At 49.1% G+C, this 17944-nt stretch overlaps 1 protein-coding gene across 1 annotated transcript in view; it reads left to right on the forward strand.

Moving 5' to 3' along the window:
* The window catches only part of ZSWIM8 (zinc finger SWIM-type containing 8), a 139033-nt gene extending 125303 nt beyond the window's left edge, over window positions 1-13730 (forward strand). Inside the window, exons 23-26 of the mRNA XM_074958448.1 lie at window positions 1451-1624; window positions 8625-8744; window positions 10407-10585; window positions 12055-13730. Of these exons, the coding sequence (XP_074814549.1) occupies window positions 1451-1624; window positions 8625-8744; window positions 10407-10585; window positions 12055-12258 (677 nt within the window). The 3' untranslated portion in view covers window positions 12259-13730. The remainder of the gene's footprint in view (window positions 1-1450; window positions 1625-8624; window positions 8745-10406; window positions 10586-12054) is intronic.
* Window positions 13731-17944: the final 4214 nt, after the last annotated feature.

Consider the following 17944-nt stretch of genomic DNA (forward strand, 5'->3'; position numbering starts at 1 on the left):
ACGTACTCTCTAGTTTTTAAAACACTGTTTCCAATGCCTGGATACCGTTCAGAAAGTGCTTACCCATGTGATGGTGTCTAGCTCTGGGTGATGCTCAGCACACCCGTAGGGGTCAGTCTCTCTGGCTTGCCTTGGCAGGGAATTTCAATTAGCTTTGTAATTTGTGTTTCCGACACCTTTCTGTCTGCTTGTGTGATGAGGTCAGACAGATCTGGTCATGAGACACACACTGTCTCTTGGGGAGTGTGCATCTGACACATGCTCATCTCTTAACTAACGTACACAGCAACAGAGAGCATATTTTGAAAAAAATGTGAATGAGATGAAATGAGAATATAGACTCCTCCCCAGGCTGACTTGCTTAGCCAGATGGATGTAGTTGCATATAGGGAGGCTGTGAAATAATGGCATCTACTCTGAAGCTGTGAGGCATGCCACAACTCTCCCTATTAATGCCCTTCTCTGGGGGAGATTCAGATCAGCTTTGATCCCTTGCCTGAGTCCACCTTATTGACTCACTTAATGTTAAGATTGTACATGCACAAATTAAGTCACATAACATACCAGATTCTACCATGTGTACTTGGGGAGATGTCCCTCTCAATTCCTTCTCTGCCCTCAGAGCTTTTTTAGAGGTTTTCTCACTGTTGTTTGAGTATTGGTGCAGCTTTACTGATGCTGGCTCTGGTGGAAGCTCTGCTGTCATCTCCATGGTCAGAGCTATAAAAGCACCAGTGGCTGGTATACAATAGGACGCTCGCCATACTGAGCTTTGTTGGAGTCACAGCGATGCTACAGCGACACTGCAGATGTAGCTGAGGGAGGGGGAGTGGACCCCACCTCACCTACTGTTCCACCCGTCTTAACAGTGTTCCTTCTGAATGACTGTCCCAGCCAGCTCTCAGTGGAGAACTCAGCTGAGGTACCCTGGGCAGAGGCCCACCTCCTTGGGCAAGTCACCAGCAGAGGTGTTACTTAAGTAAAGGCACTGGAGTCAGCAGCTCTTGTGACTCATGCTGCCCTCTCTGTTCACCCCAGTTGCCCACTGTTCACACAGACATTGGTCTGAAACGTCATTTCAGTTTTCCTCAAGCCCAAGTTGCAAGGAAATCAGACGGTGTATATTAATGAGCCCTAGCGTCTATAGTACATGGTGTGCAGAGTGGGGCAGGAATGCATGCAAACTGACCCTCTTTGGGAGACTCAGTCCCTGTTTGTTAAGCAAAATATGGATCTTATTTTCACTCTGCCTTGCAGCCCAGCTTTTTCCAGTCCATTTAAAAGGTGTCTCTGCTGTTCTCCACCAGTATGATTGCAGCTTTCAAATGGGGCAGTTAGCAGGATGGCATGGGCGGAGAAAGGGGTGCATGGGTCATGAGGGAGGTGGTAAGTTAAGAACCTTTTCCTAGGCTTGATTGTATGTCCTAATGCTGCTGTTTCTTCTCTCCAGTAGGGAGTGTCCATGCGGGATCGACATTCCCAGCAATTCCGGGGGCTTCCTTGACGGCTCTTTCCTCGCAGCCCAACTCCCTTGTTACAGGGGGCTTTCCTTCAGAGGATGAACAGCACAGTCAGCCTGTGAGCCCCCAGGGTCTGCAGTACCTCCACTCTGCCTACCGAGTTGGTAAGGACAGCCAATTGTGGCTCCCATGGCCCTTTCGAGAGGGCTGCAGGAGGCTCTCACTGTTATATGGTAATTCCCTGCTGCACCAGTCTGGTGATGATGGGACCATCATCCCCTGAGGAAGGCTTGTTCACTGTCACATTTTGATTCTGAGGTGTGGAGGCAAAGCAATTTCAGACTGTCCAGTATCTCTGCTGAGCACTGTCAGTCTACTGTAACTATGCAGACAGGGAAGGGTAGATAGACATGCAGTGGGGAAACAGTCCAATAATCCAGCAAATAAATGTTCAGGAGTTTGGGTAGGTTATGAAGGGGATGAATGAAATACAGCTCTGCAGGCAAATGAGTGTTCAGCAGCCATGCAGGAGACTGGGATTCAGTTTCTGCTGCTCCTAGCAGAGCTTTTAAGCTATGGCCATGCCTCCAGTTCTCTCTCTCCCTGGGCCACACGCACACAAGCACACATATGCATTCCTGGGCAAACTGGCTACAAGACACTAAATAATCCCCCAGAAACCCTCCCTGGACTGTCTGGCCTGGGGGCGTTGGAACCCCAGGGCCTGTGACCGGTCACAGATCATATTAATGTATATGGTGCTGTAAATTTTACAAACACATTCCTGGAAGGGTGTCTACTGCAAGACAGGGACGACAGACACAGGACAGTAGGTTGGGGCAGGGAGAGCCAGGGTAAATCTGGGGTGAGAAGCTGGAAGGGAAGGGTGCCTGGAAGAGAAGTGGCTTTTCAGGAATGCTCTGAGGGAGGAGAAGATGCTCATCAGCCAGTAACAGGGGGAGTTGTTCGCGTGATTGCACATCTATTCCACTTCAGGGGTGCACATGCCCCGTGCACTAGCATCAGAGATTTTTCCTTTAGCGGTACCTGTCCATGTGGCGCATACGCTCTCGGCAGCCTCATGCTGCTGCGCCATGGTATAAAGGGCAAAGCTGCCCCCAACCCCTGTCAAGTCCTTCTTACCGCCTGTGATGGTTGTCGGCGCTGTCTACCTTGCTACTGCAAGTGTTCTCCCTGTCTGAGTGTTTATATTGGGTGTCATTTTTTTTACTAGTAGGTTTCCTTGTTTTTCAAACTGGTGTATTAAATGCTTACTACGGTTCCTGCCTGTTTGGGGTACCAACACCCCATCCCGGGGCATGCATCAATCCCCAGGCTTCAAACCTTGTGATGGAAGCAAGAAGCCAGTGCCAGTCAGTGACCTGTGCTCCAGGTGTTGAAGTGCCTAGGAGAAGCTCACACTGGAGACAGGTGCCAAATCTTCAGGGACTTTAGGTCTAGAACTGAAAAGTCGGACTAAAACACCTTTGTATGGAGGCAGCTCAGCACCTACTCTCAGCCTTCCTGTTTTGGGTGGTGAGGCACCAAGCTCCTCTGCTTTGGGTAGGAGCGCTCCTCCTGTCATGGCAGAGTCTCAATGCTTAACTTCTTCTCTGGTAATGAAGAAGCAGCACTGAAGACTGCACTGAGGGACATGTTGTCTAGGAGATCATGGTCCCTAGCACTACAGTCCAATGAACAAGCTGGGAAGGAGGATAGTGTGTGTGTGCTTGGTGCCAAGGCACTCCCCAGTCCACACAGCTCCGGCACTGGTATGGGTGCCTTTGAGACCGACCTCTGAGGAATGCTGTTCTGTGGTATCATCGTCTTTGGCTCTCCCAGTGCTGTCAATGCTTGAGGCATGTGCTGCAACAAGCCATCTGCCGAGTCTCTTGGTGTCAGCTATGCTGGTGGTTCAAGAGACATCTCATCCGGTTCTGAGTGATTCTCGCATGTATTTGCCGGTTACAAGAATTCAGTACCTGGTATGGCAGGCACTTCTGGACACTCTGGTACCCCCTCGTACGGTACTGTCGAGATGCAGGCAGGGAAAGATTTCCCTGATGCTGTCCTCTCCGGACTCCTCGCACCAAGAGGCTCCACACCTCCTTGGTCGGATGACTCAGGATTGTTGTCCGAGTCAGAAATTGGGTTTTATGTGTTGCGGCCACATCACGTAAGCCATCATTCTCCTCCAAGAGGTTTTCACCTCAGGTATCCAGCAGAACCTCCGTGTTGGTTGGCCAGTAGGGAGCCACTCTGTGGCCTTATCAGTGGCTCTCTTGGAACCTATGGGGTTTTCCCCCTGCCTCCAGATTGTCTATGAACCCTCCCTCCTCTGCATCCTCCAGCAGATGTCATGAAGCTGCATGGCAAGAGCTGCAGGAAGCAGCTTCCAGTACCGAGCTTAGTACTGAACATGGGTAGTCTGCCCCAGTGACTCCCCCTTCGGAGGAATTGGGGGAAGCTCTACCTCAGCCAGCCTTGGGCGCATCCTCCTGATTGCTCAATGAGGCAGTAACATCCGGTGTTTCCTCACCTCCCCCAAACAATTACAGGACCCACCAGGGCCTCTTAAAGAGGGTGCCTTCCTCCCGAGATATCCCAGTCTCCTGCATGGCTGCTGAATGCTTGTTTGCTTCAAAGAATAAAGGGAAAAGTTACAGGAGGGTGTCACCTGTGCCTCTTTCGTTCGCCGTGAACTCATCCAGACAGCCTGGGAACACCAAGCAGTTAGTTTGACATTCTCATCAAGGACAGTTTGCCAGTTTCTCCTACCCTGGTGTTTTCCGACACGCTAGCCTGCTTCCTAAGTGATTAGTCCCACATCCAAAGCCTCACACAGCCAATGAGGAAAGGCGGCTGCACACTCTAGATGTCAGGCACACCCTGGTGTTCTACCTGGAACGCACCAAGCCCTTCCGCAGATCGACCCAGCTCTTTATTGCGATAGCACAAGGATTAAGGGCCTTCTGGTGTCCTGTCAGAGGATTTCAAATTGGATCACCACCTGCATCCGTACTTGTTACGAGTTGATGCAGGCTGTGCCTCCACCGATAGTGAAGGCTCACTCAGCTAGGGCTCACGCATCTTCCGCTGCCTTCCTGACACACGTCCCTATCCAGACCATCTGCAAGGCCATGACGTGGTCTTTGGTACACTCGTTCACAGCGCATTATGCCATCACCCAGCAAGCCAGAGATGTCACTGGATTTGGCAGAACTGTGTTGCAATTGACACGTCCATGAACTCCGAACCTGCCTTCGATGATACTGCTTGGGAGTCACCTACAATGGAATGGACATGAGCAAGCACTCGAAGAAGAAAAGACAGTTACTAACCTTTCGTAACTGTTGTTCTTCAAGATATGTTGCTCATGTCCATTCCATGACCCGCCCTCCTTCTCCACTGTCGTAGTTCCGGCAAGAAGGAACCAAGAGAGGAAGGAGCCAGCAGTGCTTCTTATACCAGTGTGTTCGTGCGCCACTCCGTAAGGCGCCAGAGCCGGTCCCCTATGGATGCCACTGAGGAAAAAACTTCAGACACTGATGCATGTGGTGAGCATGCACACCTAACATGGAATGGACATGAGCAACATATCTCGAAGAACAACATTTACGAAAGGTAACTGTCTTTTCTTACAGATAACACTGCAGTGATGATCTGTGTGAACAGAGCGTGGGGTTCAGTCATCGCTTCTGGGTCAAGAAGCAATATTGCTTTGGAAGTTTTGCATCAACAGCTCAATCCACCTCAAAGCCTCCTGCCTTCTGGGTGTCCAGAAGAGTCTGGCAGACCTGTTGAGAATATCATGTACCAGTCACCATGAGTGGCTTCTCCACCCAGATAGAGTCCGACACATTTTCCAACCCTGGGGTGTTCCCCACATAAACCTGTTTGCAATTCGACGACACATCAGCTTTGTTCATGAGGGAGTCGTAGTTTGGGGTCTCTGATGGACACTTCTCTGTAGTCCTGGAAAGACAATCTAATGTATGCATACCTTTGTTTCAGCTCTACCCTGGGTGCTGTTAAAAACCAAACACAGCCATGCTTGCATTATACTCAGTAGCACCTCCGTGCCCTCGCTATCACTGATTTTCCACACTGCTGACCCTCTCTACCAGGGTTCCACTGACACTACTGCCAGACCTGGACCTGATCTCACAGGACCATGGTCACCTCCTTCATCCCAACCTGGAGGCCCTTCACCTTATGGACTGGATGCTCCATGGTTAACACCTCAGGAAGAGTTCTGTTCAAGGGATGTGCAAAATGTCCTCTGGAATAGTAGAAAATCTTCTCCTAAGTACACTTACCTCTTGAAGTGGAAAAGATTCTCCCTCTGGTCTCAGCAAAAAGGTGTTTCTTTGTTCCAATCTCCAATACAACATGTACTGGACTATTTGTTATACCTGCAACAGCAAATTCTGGCCATTAGTTCCATCAGGGTGCACCTAGTAGCTCTCTCTACTTTCTGATGTCCAATTGGTAATTGCTTGCTTCTTTGCAGCCCCATGTCACTTGGGTTTCTGAAGGATCTGGATCATTTGTATCCCCAAGCAGATGACCTGATTCCCCCCTTGGGATTTAAACCTGGGTCCACTCTTTGAACCACGGGCTACCTATTTGTTACTTCATCTGTCAATGAAAGTAGCCTTTTTGATCGGAAATATGTCTCCAAGGAGAGTAGGAGAATTGAGAACCCTGTGTCTGACTCACCGTATACAGTCTTCTACAAGGTCAAGGTATACCATTGCCCTTGTCCGAAATGTCTCACCGAGGTAGCTTCTCACTTTCACTTCAATCAGGCAATATACTTCCTTCCCTAAGCCTCATACTCCTAAGGAGAGACTCCACACACTGGATGTTAGGAGAGTGTTGCAGTTTTAGCTGGATACGATTAATCTGTTCAGGTCATCCTCACAGTTGTTTATGGTGATTGCAGAAAAGATGAAAGGTCTTCCAGTTTCATCCCAAAGAATCTCGTTGTGGGTTTCCTCCTGTATATGTTTGTGCTACGACATGCCTAGTGCAGCACCACCGAACTGGGTTCTAGCACTCCAACCAGATCTCACACAGCCTCTGGATCCTTTCTAGCTTAAGCGCCCGTTCTGGACATTGGTAGAGCTGCAACTTGGTCTTCAATACATACGCTTGCTTTTCATTATGCCTTCTCTCAACGCTATAGAAATGGTTCCAGATTTGGATGTGTAGATCTTCAGTGATGATTCAGATAGACTTTGATCCCACCTCCTGGTTGAATGGTGTGTGACTCCCCTGAAGTGGAATGGACGTGTAGAATCACTCGAAGAAGAAAAACAGGAGCCGTTGTTCTCTGAGATGTGTTGCACGTGTCCATTCCACAACCCGTCCTCCTTCCTCTCTCTATTGGTGGAGCCCTGTGCAGATACAAAATTTGTATTTGTATCCTATCCGCAAAAATGACCTGCAGATAGCCGCAGATTTACAGGGTTTTAGACATATAATTTGGATCTGCATTCCGCAGAAATGGCCCACGGATGCAGATATCTGTCGCTATAAAGTGGATAGCTGTGGATTTGCAGAGCTCTATCTATTGGAGTCTGTCCAGTAAGAAGGAACTGAGGGGACTCGGGTCGGGGGCAGCTCTGTCCTTTATGTCATTGTGGAGCAGTGTGAGTGGAGGGTACACCTGCTGCCCCGACAGGTACTGCTAAGGGAAAAATCTCTGGTGCTAGTGCACTGGGCGCACACACCTGAAGTGGAATGGACATGTGCAACACATCTCCTAGAACAACAGGTACCAAAACGGTTAGTAACTGTTTTCTGGTTGCAGACACAGAGGCAGGATGATGATAGGCACCGAGTAGAAGTGGTAAAAGAGAGCACTGAAGCGTGAGTGGGGGGAATGGGGTGGAGCCCTGTAGGTGAGGACAAGGAGCTTGAAATGGATGCTGTTTAAGTGATAAGCCAGTGAGAGGATGGGGAAGGCTGCAGCTAGGAAAAGGAGTGACCAGAATGGAAAAGCTGAAATGACGGAAATGTGGGCATTGCAGCATAACTGCATGGTCTGTCTCTTGCAGCTGAATGTGCTGCTTTAGATTGTCTGTTACTGCCGGACCACTGTGTCCAGTTCTGGTGTCCGCAGCTCAGGAAGGGTTAGCTGGAGAGGGTTCAGAGCAGAGCTACGAGTACGATTAAAGGGCTGGAAAACGTGCTCAATCTGGTTAGCTTAACGAAAAGAAAATTAAAGGGTGACTTGATATGTCTAGAAGTACCTACATGGACAACAAATACTGGATAATGGGCTCGTCAGTCCAGCAGACAAAGGTATAGTAATGACCAAAGGCTGGAAGATGAAGCTAGACAAATTTGAGACTGGAAGGAAGGCACAGATTTTTAAGAGTGAGAGTAATTAACTTTTGGCACAGCTTACCCCGGGGTGTGGTAGATTCTCCATCACTGGCGATTTTTAAGTCAAGATTGGACGTTTTTCTAAAAAACATGGTCTAGTTCAAACAGGAATTGGTTTGGGGAAGTCCTGTGGCCTGTGTTATGCAGGAGGTCAGACTGTCCCTTCTGGCTGTGTGAGCTCTGGGTCCATGAACAAAGGGGAACCAATAGCAATGCTATTGGGATGTGCTGCTAGGATCCCGAACTGCCAGCTCACCTAGCAAAACATTTGGGGCCCTGCATGCAACCAGAACTGCCAAGAGCACTAATGAAGTCCCTTTGCAGCCCCAGTGAGCTGTTTGCTATGCAGAGATTTCCAGCCTGGGATTGGTGTGGGGTTGCTAGCTGCCCTTCAGCTCCATGTGTGTTAGTTGTCTTCAAGGTGTGCACTTTATCTCCTGGGGAGCTGTTTGCTGCTCTGTATGCAGTGGGGATCTGCTCTGTATGCAATGATGGTGGAGCTATGTCGGTCCCAGGATATTGGAGAGGCAAGGTGGGTGAGGTAATCTCTTTTATTGGCCCAACTTCTGCTGGTGAGAGAGACAAGCTTTCAAGCTTACACAGAGCAGTTCCTCAGGTTTGGGAAATGTACTCATTGGATCTGATGTCAGCCTAGGCGACAGTATAGAGCTAAGTCAGCTGGATAGGGGAAGAATCTCCATGGGGCCAGGGTGCCTCTTCCTTGCTTGGTTGGAATGCTGTTTGACTCTGACTGCCCCATTCCCGCAGGGATGCTGGCACTGGAGATGCTTGGCCGGAGAGCTCACAATGACCATCCAAACAACTTCTCCCGCAGCCCACCCTACACAGAGGATGTGAAATGGCTTCTGGGGTTAGCTGCCAAGCTAGGTAAGGAGCTGGGGAGCTCTCTGGCCCTTGCATGCAGGGTTCTGTGCCCTGGAGGAAGGCCCTGTTTTCTTATCTCCTAGGGCAGAATCAGTGGTCCTCAGAATTGAACAACTGCACCACAAAAGAGTTGGTTGGGTCCACTTCTGCCTCCGTTCCCTGGGGTGTTTGGGAGAATCCCAGCTCCCCTCAGCCCATTCGATGGTGGCCTCTTTGGATTCTGTAGCAGGTTAAGGATGAAATTCCAAGGTGCTGCATGAGCACATGGAGTTGGACAGGACACAGTGCTCCAATAATGTTATTAATTGGCATTTTCAACGGCCCCTAGGGGTTGCAGTCCAGGCCACAGACCTAAGACACCCTGTGCCACCCCTGCCTTTCCTGGTATTCATGCCCTCTGAGACCCTCTGTAATGATAAATGCCTGACTCACCAGGAGAACTGTGTGGAGAAAGGTAAATTCCATTTCACTGAGGATTTGAAATTGAAATTCTATGTGAAAGGGAATGGAGCCCAGGGGCAGGTGGATTGCACTAGAGAGTGTGGACCCTGGAAGCCCTGGGTCGCCAGCCCTGGGACCATGGAAGCCTGGGAACCCCACATGCAGGCAGGCAGGAAACCCTGTCTGGTTTCTTTGGTAGTTCAGCAAAAATGGGACCATCTCCACAAAACATTCTGATTTTGCCAACTGGCAGATTGCAACAAAATACTGTTCCATCAGGATTTCTGAACAGCACGTTTATCTCCAGTTCTATTTCCCCAGCCCTCTTTGGTCTGGTCTGAACAGCAAATTTCTGATTCTCCCACTTAGCCACCCCCGGAAGCTGGAAGAGCAGACCTAGACGACAGTGCTCGAGGCCCAGCTACACTTGGGCTTCCACTGTTAGTGTCGCTGTGGAGCTGCACTGGTCGTAGTGCAGTGGTGGAAACTCCAAAATTGTCCAGTTTTACGAAGGACTTAATGTTGTGTGTCCTTGTGTCCCAGGAGGGAAAGCAGAGGGAATGGAAATGGAATATACTGTCCTCTTGCTGGCTAAGTGTCTTGATGGTTGGATGATTTCCCCCCCCCCCCCTTCCAATGCACAGTTTCCTTTCATGTTCCTTTAAAGGGATGTCAGTTGGGAGCAATGCCATCTCTCCTCACCCTTGATAGATACCTATGAGTGTGAACTCTTGTCCCCTGGAGTGGGGTTGTGTTTCCTGGTCTCTGCCTCTCCCTCATATGGGAAGTGCAGCTTCAGATGCTGGTCTCTCCGACTGGAGCCAGTGCTGCCACCTTGGGAGCTGATTGATTTCTCATGGGTTGGTTTCTCCTCTCTCCTTAGAATCATAGAATATCAGGTTTGGAAGGGAAGTCAGGAGGTCATCTAGTCCAACCCCCTGCTCAAAGCAGGACCCATCCCCAACTAAATCATCCCAGCCAGGGCTTTGTCAAGCCTGACCTTAAAAACTTCTAAGGAAGGAGATTCCACCACCTCCCTAGGTAATGCATTCCAATGTTTCACCACCCTCCTAGTGAAAAAGTTTTTCCTAATATCCAACCTAAACCTCCCCCACTGCAACTTGAGACCATTACTCCTCGTTCTGTCATCCGCTACCACTGAGAACAGTCTAGATCCATCCATTCTTGACATCCTGTTGCTCTTTTCCCCCCTTTCTTGTGCAGGTGTAAACTATGTACATCAGTTCTGCGTTGGCGCAGCCAAGGGGGTGCTGAGCCCTTTTGTGCTGCAGGAGATCATCATGGAAGCGCTGCAAAGGCTCAACCCTGCCCATGTCCACAACCATCTGCGCACTCCAGCCTTCCACCAGCTGGTGCAGCGGTGCCAGCAGGCATACATGCAGGTAGGGTTCTGCCTGACCCTGCTTCCAAAAGCTGCCAGGCTAGTTTCCCTGCAGCTGCAGGCACTGCTCTGGCGCAGGGAGGGAGGGGAATCCATTGGCTGCTCTGACTGGGCTGATCTGTCTAGCTTTCTGAACTGGTGCATCACATAGGAAATCTCTTCCCAGCACGGAGAGACTGTCTCCAAAGCACGCCACAATATCCATTCTTCCGCTCCCTGTCCCACCTGCACCTGCCAGCTGGAGTGTTTGCCTCAAGGTGCCTGCTCCTGTCTCCAGCCCTGTGGAGGAGCATCTTACCCCATTGCTCCATGCACCCTGCTCCTTTTGTTGTTCTCTTCCTTCCCCGCTTCTTCCTGCCTCCAAGTTCTACCTTATTTTTCACTCTTGCATCCTCTTTTCCCCACTCCCACTCCAGGTTTTCTCCCCACATCTCCTGCCCAACCTGGCTGCCACTCTCCCTCTGTTTGGGTCTCCTCTTAACATTTGTAGCCCCCCTTCTTCAGGTTTCCAGACCCCTTTCTATCCTTCACCCCTTCTCCCGCACTCCCATTTACAGATGTGTAGAGGAGGCAGACTGGCCAGTGGCCCGGGGTTTATTGAAAACAGGACAAATCCCAGTTTGTGGCCAGCTGGGATACCAGGGCTGTACCTCCAAGCCAGGGCAGTCCTGGCAAAAATGGCCAGGGGACCAATCCACACACCTGTTGCTCTGTGAATAAATTATCAGAGGGGTGAGGACACTGATCTAATGTCTCTGTTAAATATACTAACCTGCCACCTAGAGGCTGTTTGGTGTAACAGATCTCTGTGTGAGAACTACCGAAGCTTGGCTTGAAATGTTTTTGCAAAATACGCGAAAGGAACACCATCCCATGCACTGGGCCAGCAGCACTGGGGCCTCAGCCAAGAGACTGGTGGGGGTGACTGATTCAGGCCCCTGAAGCAGAAAACTTGGAGTTACCCTGCAGCAACTCAAAAGGGATAGCTTCCCGTGCCCTGGTAGCCACGGAAAGGAGGTGTGGAGCAGACACCATGAACGTGCTGGGGAGGATGGAACAATAAATGGCCCTTGTGTGTAACCTGCAGAATGCATGTGGCCTGGTGGAGGAGCTGACTTGGGTGGGAGGGATTTCCTTATCCCCTCGGCATTTTCTGTGTGGCACTCTGATAGGTTCTCTCCTTCAGGGGCTTTGTAGTAGCTGCCTGTTGCAGGGTAAGGTGGGAGACCTGGCTTTTCATTCAATGTCCCCATTGGTTTCCCTGGGGTGTGAGGCATAGCACTGTCATCTGTTGTGGTAGCTATCCTGCTGGTCAGAGCCTCTGAGTCTTGGTGCTGCTCTTGGTAACCCTTATTGCAGAATCCTGTGATGTTTCATCTTGGGAGCAATTGAGCCCTGCGCTGAGCACTTCACAGCCAGTGTTAAGGTGGAGAGAGCAGACACCTTAATGCTGTCTCCTTGTCCCCCCAGTACATCCACCACCGGTCGATCCACCTCACCCCAGCTGACTACGATGACTTTGTGAACGCCATCCGCAGCGCCAGAAGCGCCTTCTGCTTGACTCCCATGGGCATGATGCAGTTCAACGATATCCTCCAGAACCTAAAGCGCAGCAAGCAGACCAAGGAGCTGTGGCAAAGGGTCTCTCTGGAAATGACCACCTTCTCCCCGTGACAGCAGGCAGAACGCTACAGACTTGCAGACCTCCACCCTGGGTAGCTTTAGTTCCAATCACACCATCGTTCCTTATGGTGTCTTTTTTATTTTAGTTTTAACTTGTTGGAAACCACTGATCTGATGTATTTATACCATGACATTCCTCTCCAGCGCCACCGCATAGCAGTGCTCAGCTTCACTTGCTCTTCCTCCTACCCCCCGCAGGCCACGGCCTTCGTAAGGGGTGGGAAATGAGAAGCAGTGGAGCTGGTTTCCCTGCGGTGTATCCTTGATTTCGCCCCGTGCCCCCGAGGCTGTCCCACGAGCGGTTTGCGGTGTGTGTGCGCGTGTTTGAGGGCTGGGAGAGTTTGTCTTCAAACAAATATTTATTTTGGCATTTATAAATGTGTAAACTTCTTTTTTTGTATGGGTTTCTCTCTCTTCACACGCCAGCTTCTGTCAGGGAGGCTGGGGCTGCGCTGTGCAGAGCCAGAGCTCCCAGGCCATTCCTCACAGCACCACCTGCTGAGAGAAGCTGAGACTGGAGTAGCAGGGAGCTTCTCGCTGCCCAGCCACCTCCACAATTGCCGAAGCAGCTTCTGATAGGAGAGGCTGGGGCTTGGACAGTCGTGCACCGGGACGGTGCTCAGCTGCCTGGAGGCCTGGCTGAGCTGCTGGGGCTCTTTCCCAGGAGTGTTCCTGCCTGGGCACTGCTGGCTCCATACGATGTTCTGAGTTGTACAATCGTGTTCCTTTGGCTGGGGTATTACTCTCCTGTAATCAATTTCTTATCCCTTGTCTCTTCTCGTTTCCTGATTAAACACTCGTTTTTCTTAGACTGATTCCCTCTTCTCTCGGCTCTGGTGAATCAGTGATAGCTCTTGAAGGGCTCACAAGTAGCTGTCGCATTTGGGCGAATCCAGGCTGGTAGAGGTGGGTGTCAGGGTCCACTTTCAGTAAAACTATGGCAGGTTGGAGAATCTTTTGCCTGGCACAGCACTGGAGGAGGACTTTTCACCAAACCGTTCAATAGACAGCACCTGGCCTATCTATCGGAGGCCGGGGCGTTCCTTCTCAAGTCTCATGGCTGAGCGTAAAAGGAGTGGGGATTCCCGTGTGTTCTTGCTTAACATTCACTGGCCACCAGGTTCCCTCATCAAGGCTTGAATGCCAAGGCTCCTGTTTTGTTAATTTATTAATGAACGATAGAATAAGTGGCTCTTACTGTACATAGAGCGTCACGTCTACAAAGTCCCGTACCAACTACTCTCCCTTAACTGCACCTAACCTTTATATGGTATGTAGTGAAAAATATTACCTCTCTGCTCAGTTTGAAGAGATGCTCAGCTGAATAAGTGGGCGAGACTGTGATGGACATGCTACAGAATGTTCATTTGAGAAAACATTTCTTTTTATATCAAGGAAATGTTAAGAGTTGCTGCCATGTTAAATAGACATGTTAAAAATATCCTTTCATGTGTTACTGCTGGCCCCTCAGATCATTAAACCTGAAAGGAAATTAAGAATCTCCTGCACTTTTCACTAGTTATGCATTTTGCTCTTCATTCGCCTTGGCCAGTACTGACAGTGTGTCACTCTCTGGTTCTTGCTGCGTTTGGGCTTCGAGTGCCATCAGGGAATGTTTTAATAAAGTCATAGATTTTTTTAAAGCCAGAAGGGACCATCTTGAGTGCTGGAGAATCTACCGCATTCCTGCGTAAGTTGTTCCAGTGGCTATTTATTCTCATTTGAAGTGGATGAGAACGGCTTAAGTTCGGTGGTAATGCTTGTTGGCTAGAGGCCACAAAGGTACAACTGATCCCTCCCCTTGCTCCTTTCTTTGGATCACCTGGCTGTCTCCATTTTCAGCACTACAGATAACTTGAGTCAAACCCAGTGGTCAGTTATGCAGCACCACCTGTTACCTTTTACAGTGCCAGTCTCGCAGCGTACTTGAGTGGATAGCCAGGGTACTGAAAGCTCCAGGGCTCATCATTCATGTGCTCCATTACAGTCGTGGATCATAGTATATGATCGTTACCCCCCCCCAACCCCCACCAACTGGAGACCAATGGCAGGTTTGTCATAATAGTTCTTGCTGAGAGGCCAGTTAGGCAGGGGCATCATTTCAGATTGGAGCCGGGGGGGGGATTTTAACCATGATTCCATAGCAATTAGTTGACAGGAGCCCTGTATCTAATTCCTATCCAAAAGAAAGAAAATTAAATAAATATTAGACCCTCTCAGCTCTAATACGAACATGTTCCAACATCTTGCGGCAAGTCACTTAAAGGACACTGGTTGGGTGTAAAATTTTGATGTATATTCTTATTTTTTTACTGACTCTGTAGAGAGAGAGCGAGACCCCCCGTCAGGACTCCTGGATTCTATCTCAGCTCTTGGAGGAGTCTAGTGGGTTACAGCTGGGGAGGGGGACAGCTACATCTGGGTTCTATTAAAGAACATCTGAATGGCTATACTGGGTAAACCAATGATCCACCTAGCCCAATATCCTGTCTTCCGACAGTGGCCAATGCCAGGTGCCCCAGAGGGAATGAACAGAACAGGTAATCATCAAGTGATCCATCCTGTCACCCACTCCCAGCTTCTGGCAATCAGAGGCTAGGGACACCATCCCTGCCCATCCTGGCTAATAGGCATTGATGGACCTATCCTCCATGAACTTATCAGAACCCTGTTATAGTTTTGGCCTTCACAACATCCCTGGCAAAGAGTTCCAGAGGGTGACTGTGAAGAAATACTTCGTTTTGTTTTAAATCTGCTACCTATTAATTTCATTTGATGACCCCTAGTTCCTGTGTTATGTGAAGGAGTAAATAATATTTCCTTAGTCAATTTTTCTACACCATGATTTTATAGACCTCTATCATGCCCCACACTTAGTCATCTCTTTTCCCACCTGAAAAGTCCCTGTCTTTTTAATCTCTTCTCATATGGAAGCCGTTCCATCCCCCTGATCGTTTCTGTTGCCCTCTTCCAATCTCTCTTTTTGAGATGGGGTGACCACATCTGCACGCAGTATTGAAGCTGTGGGTGTACCATGGATTTATATAGAGGCAATATATTTTCTGTCTTATTATCTATCCCTTTCCAATATTCAGTGAGCTTTTGATGCCCGCTGCACATTGAGTGGATGTTTTCAGAGAACTATCCACAATGACTCCAAGATCTCTTTCTTGAGTGGTAACAGCTAATTTAAACTCTCTCATTTTGTATGTACAGTTGGGATTATGTTTTCCAATGTGCATTACTTTGCATTTATCAGCATTGAATTGTATCTGCCATTTTGTTGGCCAGTCACCCAGTTTTCTGAGATCCTTTTGTAGCTCTTTGCAGTCTGTCTGGGACTTAAGTATCATCTGCAAATTTTGCCACCTCAGATTACCCTTTTTTCCAGATCATTTATAATGGTCTCAGTACAGACCCCTGGGGAACACCACTATTTTCTGCTCTCTGTTCTTACCATTTATTCCTACCCTTTGTTTCCTATATCTTTTAACTGGAGTGTCTGGCAATGCTTTCAGGCTCATCTGAGCCTTAATTTAATAATGCCTTTTGTTATCTTAATCACCCTGCCTCTGTCTGTAAACAAACTCCCTCCCCCAATCGTGGAAGCTGGGAGCAGCACAGAACTTATCACATATCACACTCTAGAGCTCGTGCTGTGAGCCGACCTCAGGTACAAAACATGGGGGGAGGGTAGAGCCCCCTGCCCTCCCTAAATGGTGCCCCTGCAGTTAGGGTCTCTCCTGCTAGCAGGGTGGTATTTCCCCTTTGAAACAGCGGCTCCAAGAAATCTGTGCTAATCTGGCAAGTCAATAGGATCTAGTGGGGCAGGGAATGTCACCAAGAGGGGCTCTTAACACAATGCAGATAATGGACTCTTCCCCAGACTCCACTGCTCTCTTGGCTATGCACAGGCATGGCTTAGGTTCACCCCATTTCCTGGTGGTCTCCTTTATATCAAAAATGGCCAGCACATATATAGGTTTTGGGCAGCTGTGCTCAATAAAGGGCTCTCCCTGCCCCACCCCCAATCTGCTCATGGAAAGCTGCTGGCAAACACCACACCCTTTAAAATACAATGTGTGCTTGGTTCTTCCTGATTTCTGTCACCTGCAGCTTCCCAAGAGGAAGGTTGGTCTTGGATGTAATAGGTTCAGAGACTCTAGCCTCAGGGTGAACACTTTAGGCAAGCTGCTCTTACTAAAGTTTTCCTAAAGCCATTTTTAATCCAGTGACTCAGTTTGTTTAGGGGGTCCACTCTCTGCACCAAAACCCATGCACCCTGATCATAGCTGATCAGTTCCTTTTGGGTCAGTCTCAGGCTGTGGTTAATACATTCTCAGCTGTTGAGCGTGTTCTGGCCCCCTGGCTCCATTTTGCAGCTTTTTAATTTTAGGCTTGTTCTAGCTTCTGGGAGAGGGCATGGGTGTGCGTTATTTCCTTCGTCTGCAGTAACTCCTGTGTGTTCTCTTGTTACTTTGTGAGCTTACTGGGCTGTGATAGCTCCTGGCGATTGTCTAGAGCAGCAATGCAGGAAAACTAGTTTATTTGTGAACTCGAACTAGATAAATTCATGGAGGATAGGTCCGTCGGTGATTATTAGCCAGGATGGACAGGGATGATGGCCCTAGCCTCTGTTTTCCCTCTGGGGCACCTGGCATTGGCCGCTGTCTGAAGACAGGATATTGGGCTAGATGGACCTTTGGTCCAATCAACTATGGCCATTCATTTCGCCTAATTTAGAGCAACTGCTCTGACCAAACCCTTTCTGAGTCTCTTGGTAAGCTCTGTATTATTGGAATGAGACACTGTCGGGCTCCAAGTTAACAGAGTCACACTAAGGCCAGGCTGGTTCTTCAGTTCCAAGTGGAATGTCTAACCTGATCTTGTGTTCATAGGGGTAGAAGGCTTTGGCTGGGGAATGGGTGGCTACTTCAACAAATGTGCTGTCGGGGGTTTCTGTTTTAAAACCAACTCTTCTCCATCAACTAGACTAGATATGAATAGCCATAAAATGTGATTTGTCCAGAGCAGTGGCTCTAGCATAAGAGGTAAGAATGAGTGAACTAGTTTGTGTGGTAACATAGCCGACATCTCCATTGGAAAAAATAGCCCCTTCCCAATCTGAATGGAACAGCTGTGAAAATGTTACAGGTTTGAGTCCAAGACCATCAAGGTAACAGGAAAACAAACAGTACAAGCCCAGCAGCAGGAAGTAATAACAATGCACAGGGCAGTATTACACTTGGTTACAGGGCCTTCCTCTTGGAGAACACACCCTAGAGTTCTGTGCAAAGGCAGAGTGTGAAGATACCTGCAGCTTCCTGCTTCTGAAGTGTAATAGCAACCCTCTGCTGCTGGGGTAATTTTAGCTACCCATTGAATTGAGGCTAATGTGATGTGAACAAACTCAGGCTGCTGAGCAGCACTGAACCACCTCTGAAGTTGGCACCAGCCATAAAGAAAAGCCTGTTCCTTGCTGGATGTCAGGTGAGGCTGGCTAACGGCTGGGGCAGCGCAGGGATGCTCAAGACTTCTGCCTGCACTTTCTTGACTAGAGCAAGCCTTTAACAGCTTCAGGCTGGGGGCTTGCAGAAGCTGGCCAGAAGCCTAGAGGCAGCTGGTTGGTGAAACATGGCAGGACTGGGGGGTGACAAAGTGCTCCATGCACTGCAAA

This window comes from Natator depressus, chromosome 7, assembly GCF_965152275.1.
Source record: "Natator depressus isolate rNatDep1 chromosome 7, rNatDep2.hap1, whole genome shotgun sequence".
Classification (NCBI taxonomy): domain Eukaryota; kingdom Metazoa; phylum Chordata; order Testudines; family Cheloniidae; genus Natator; species Natator depressus.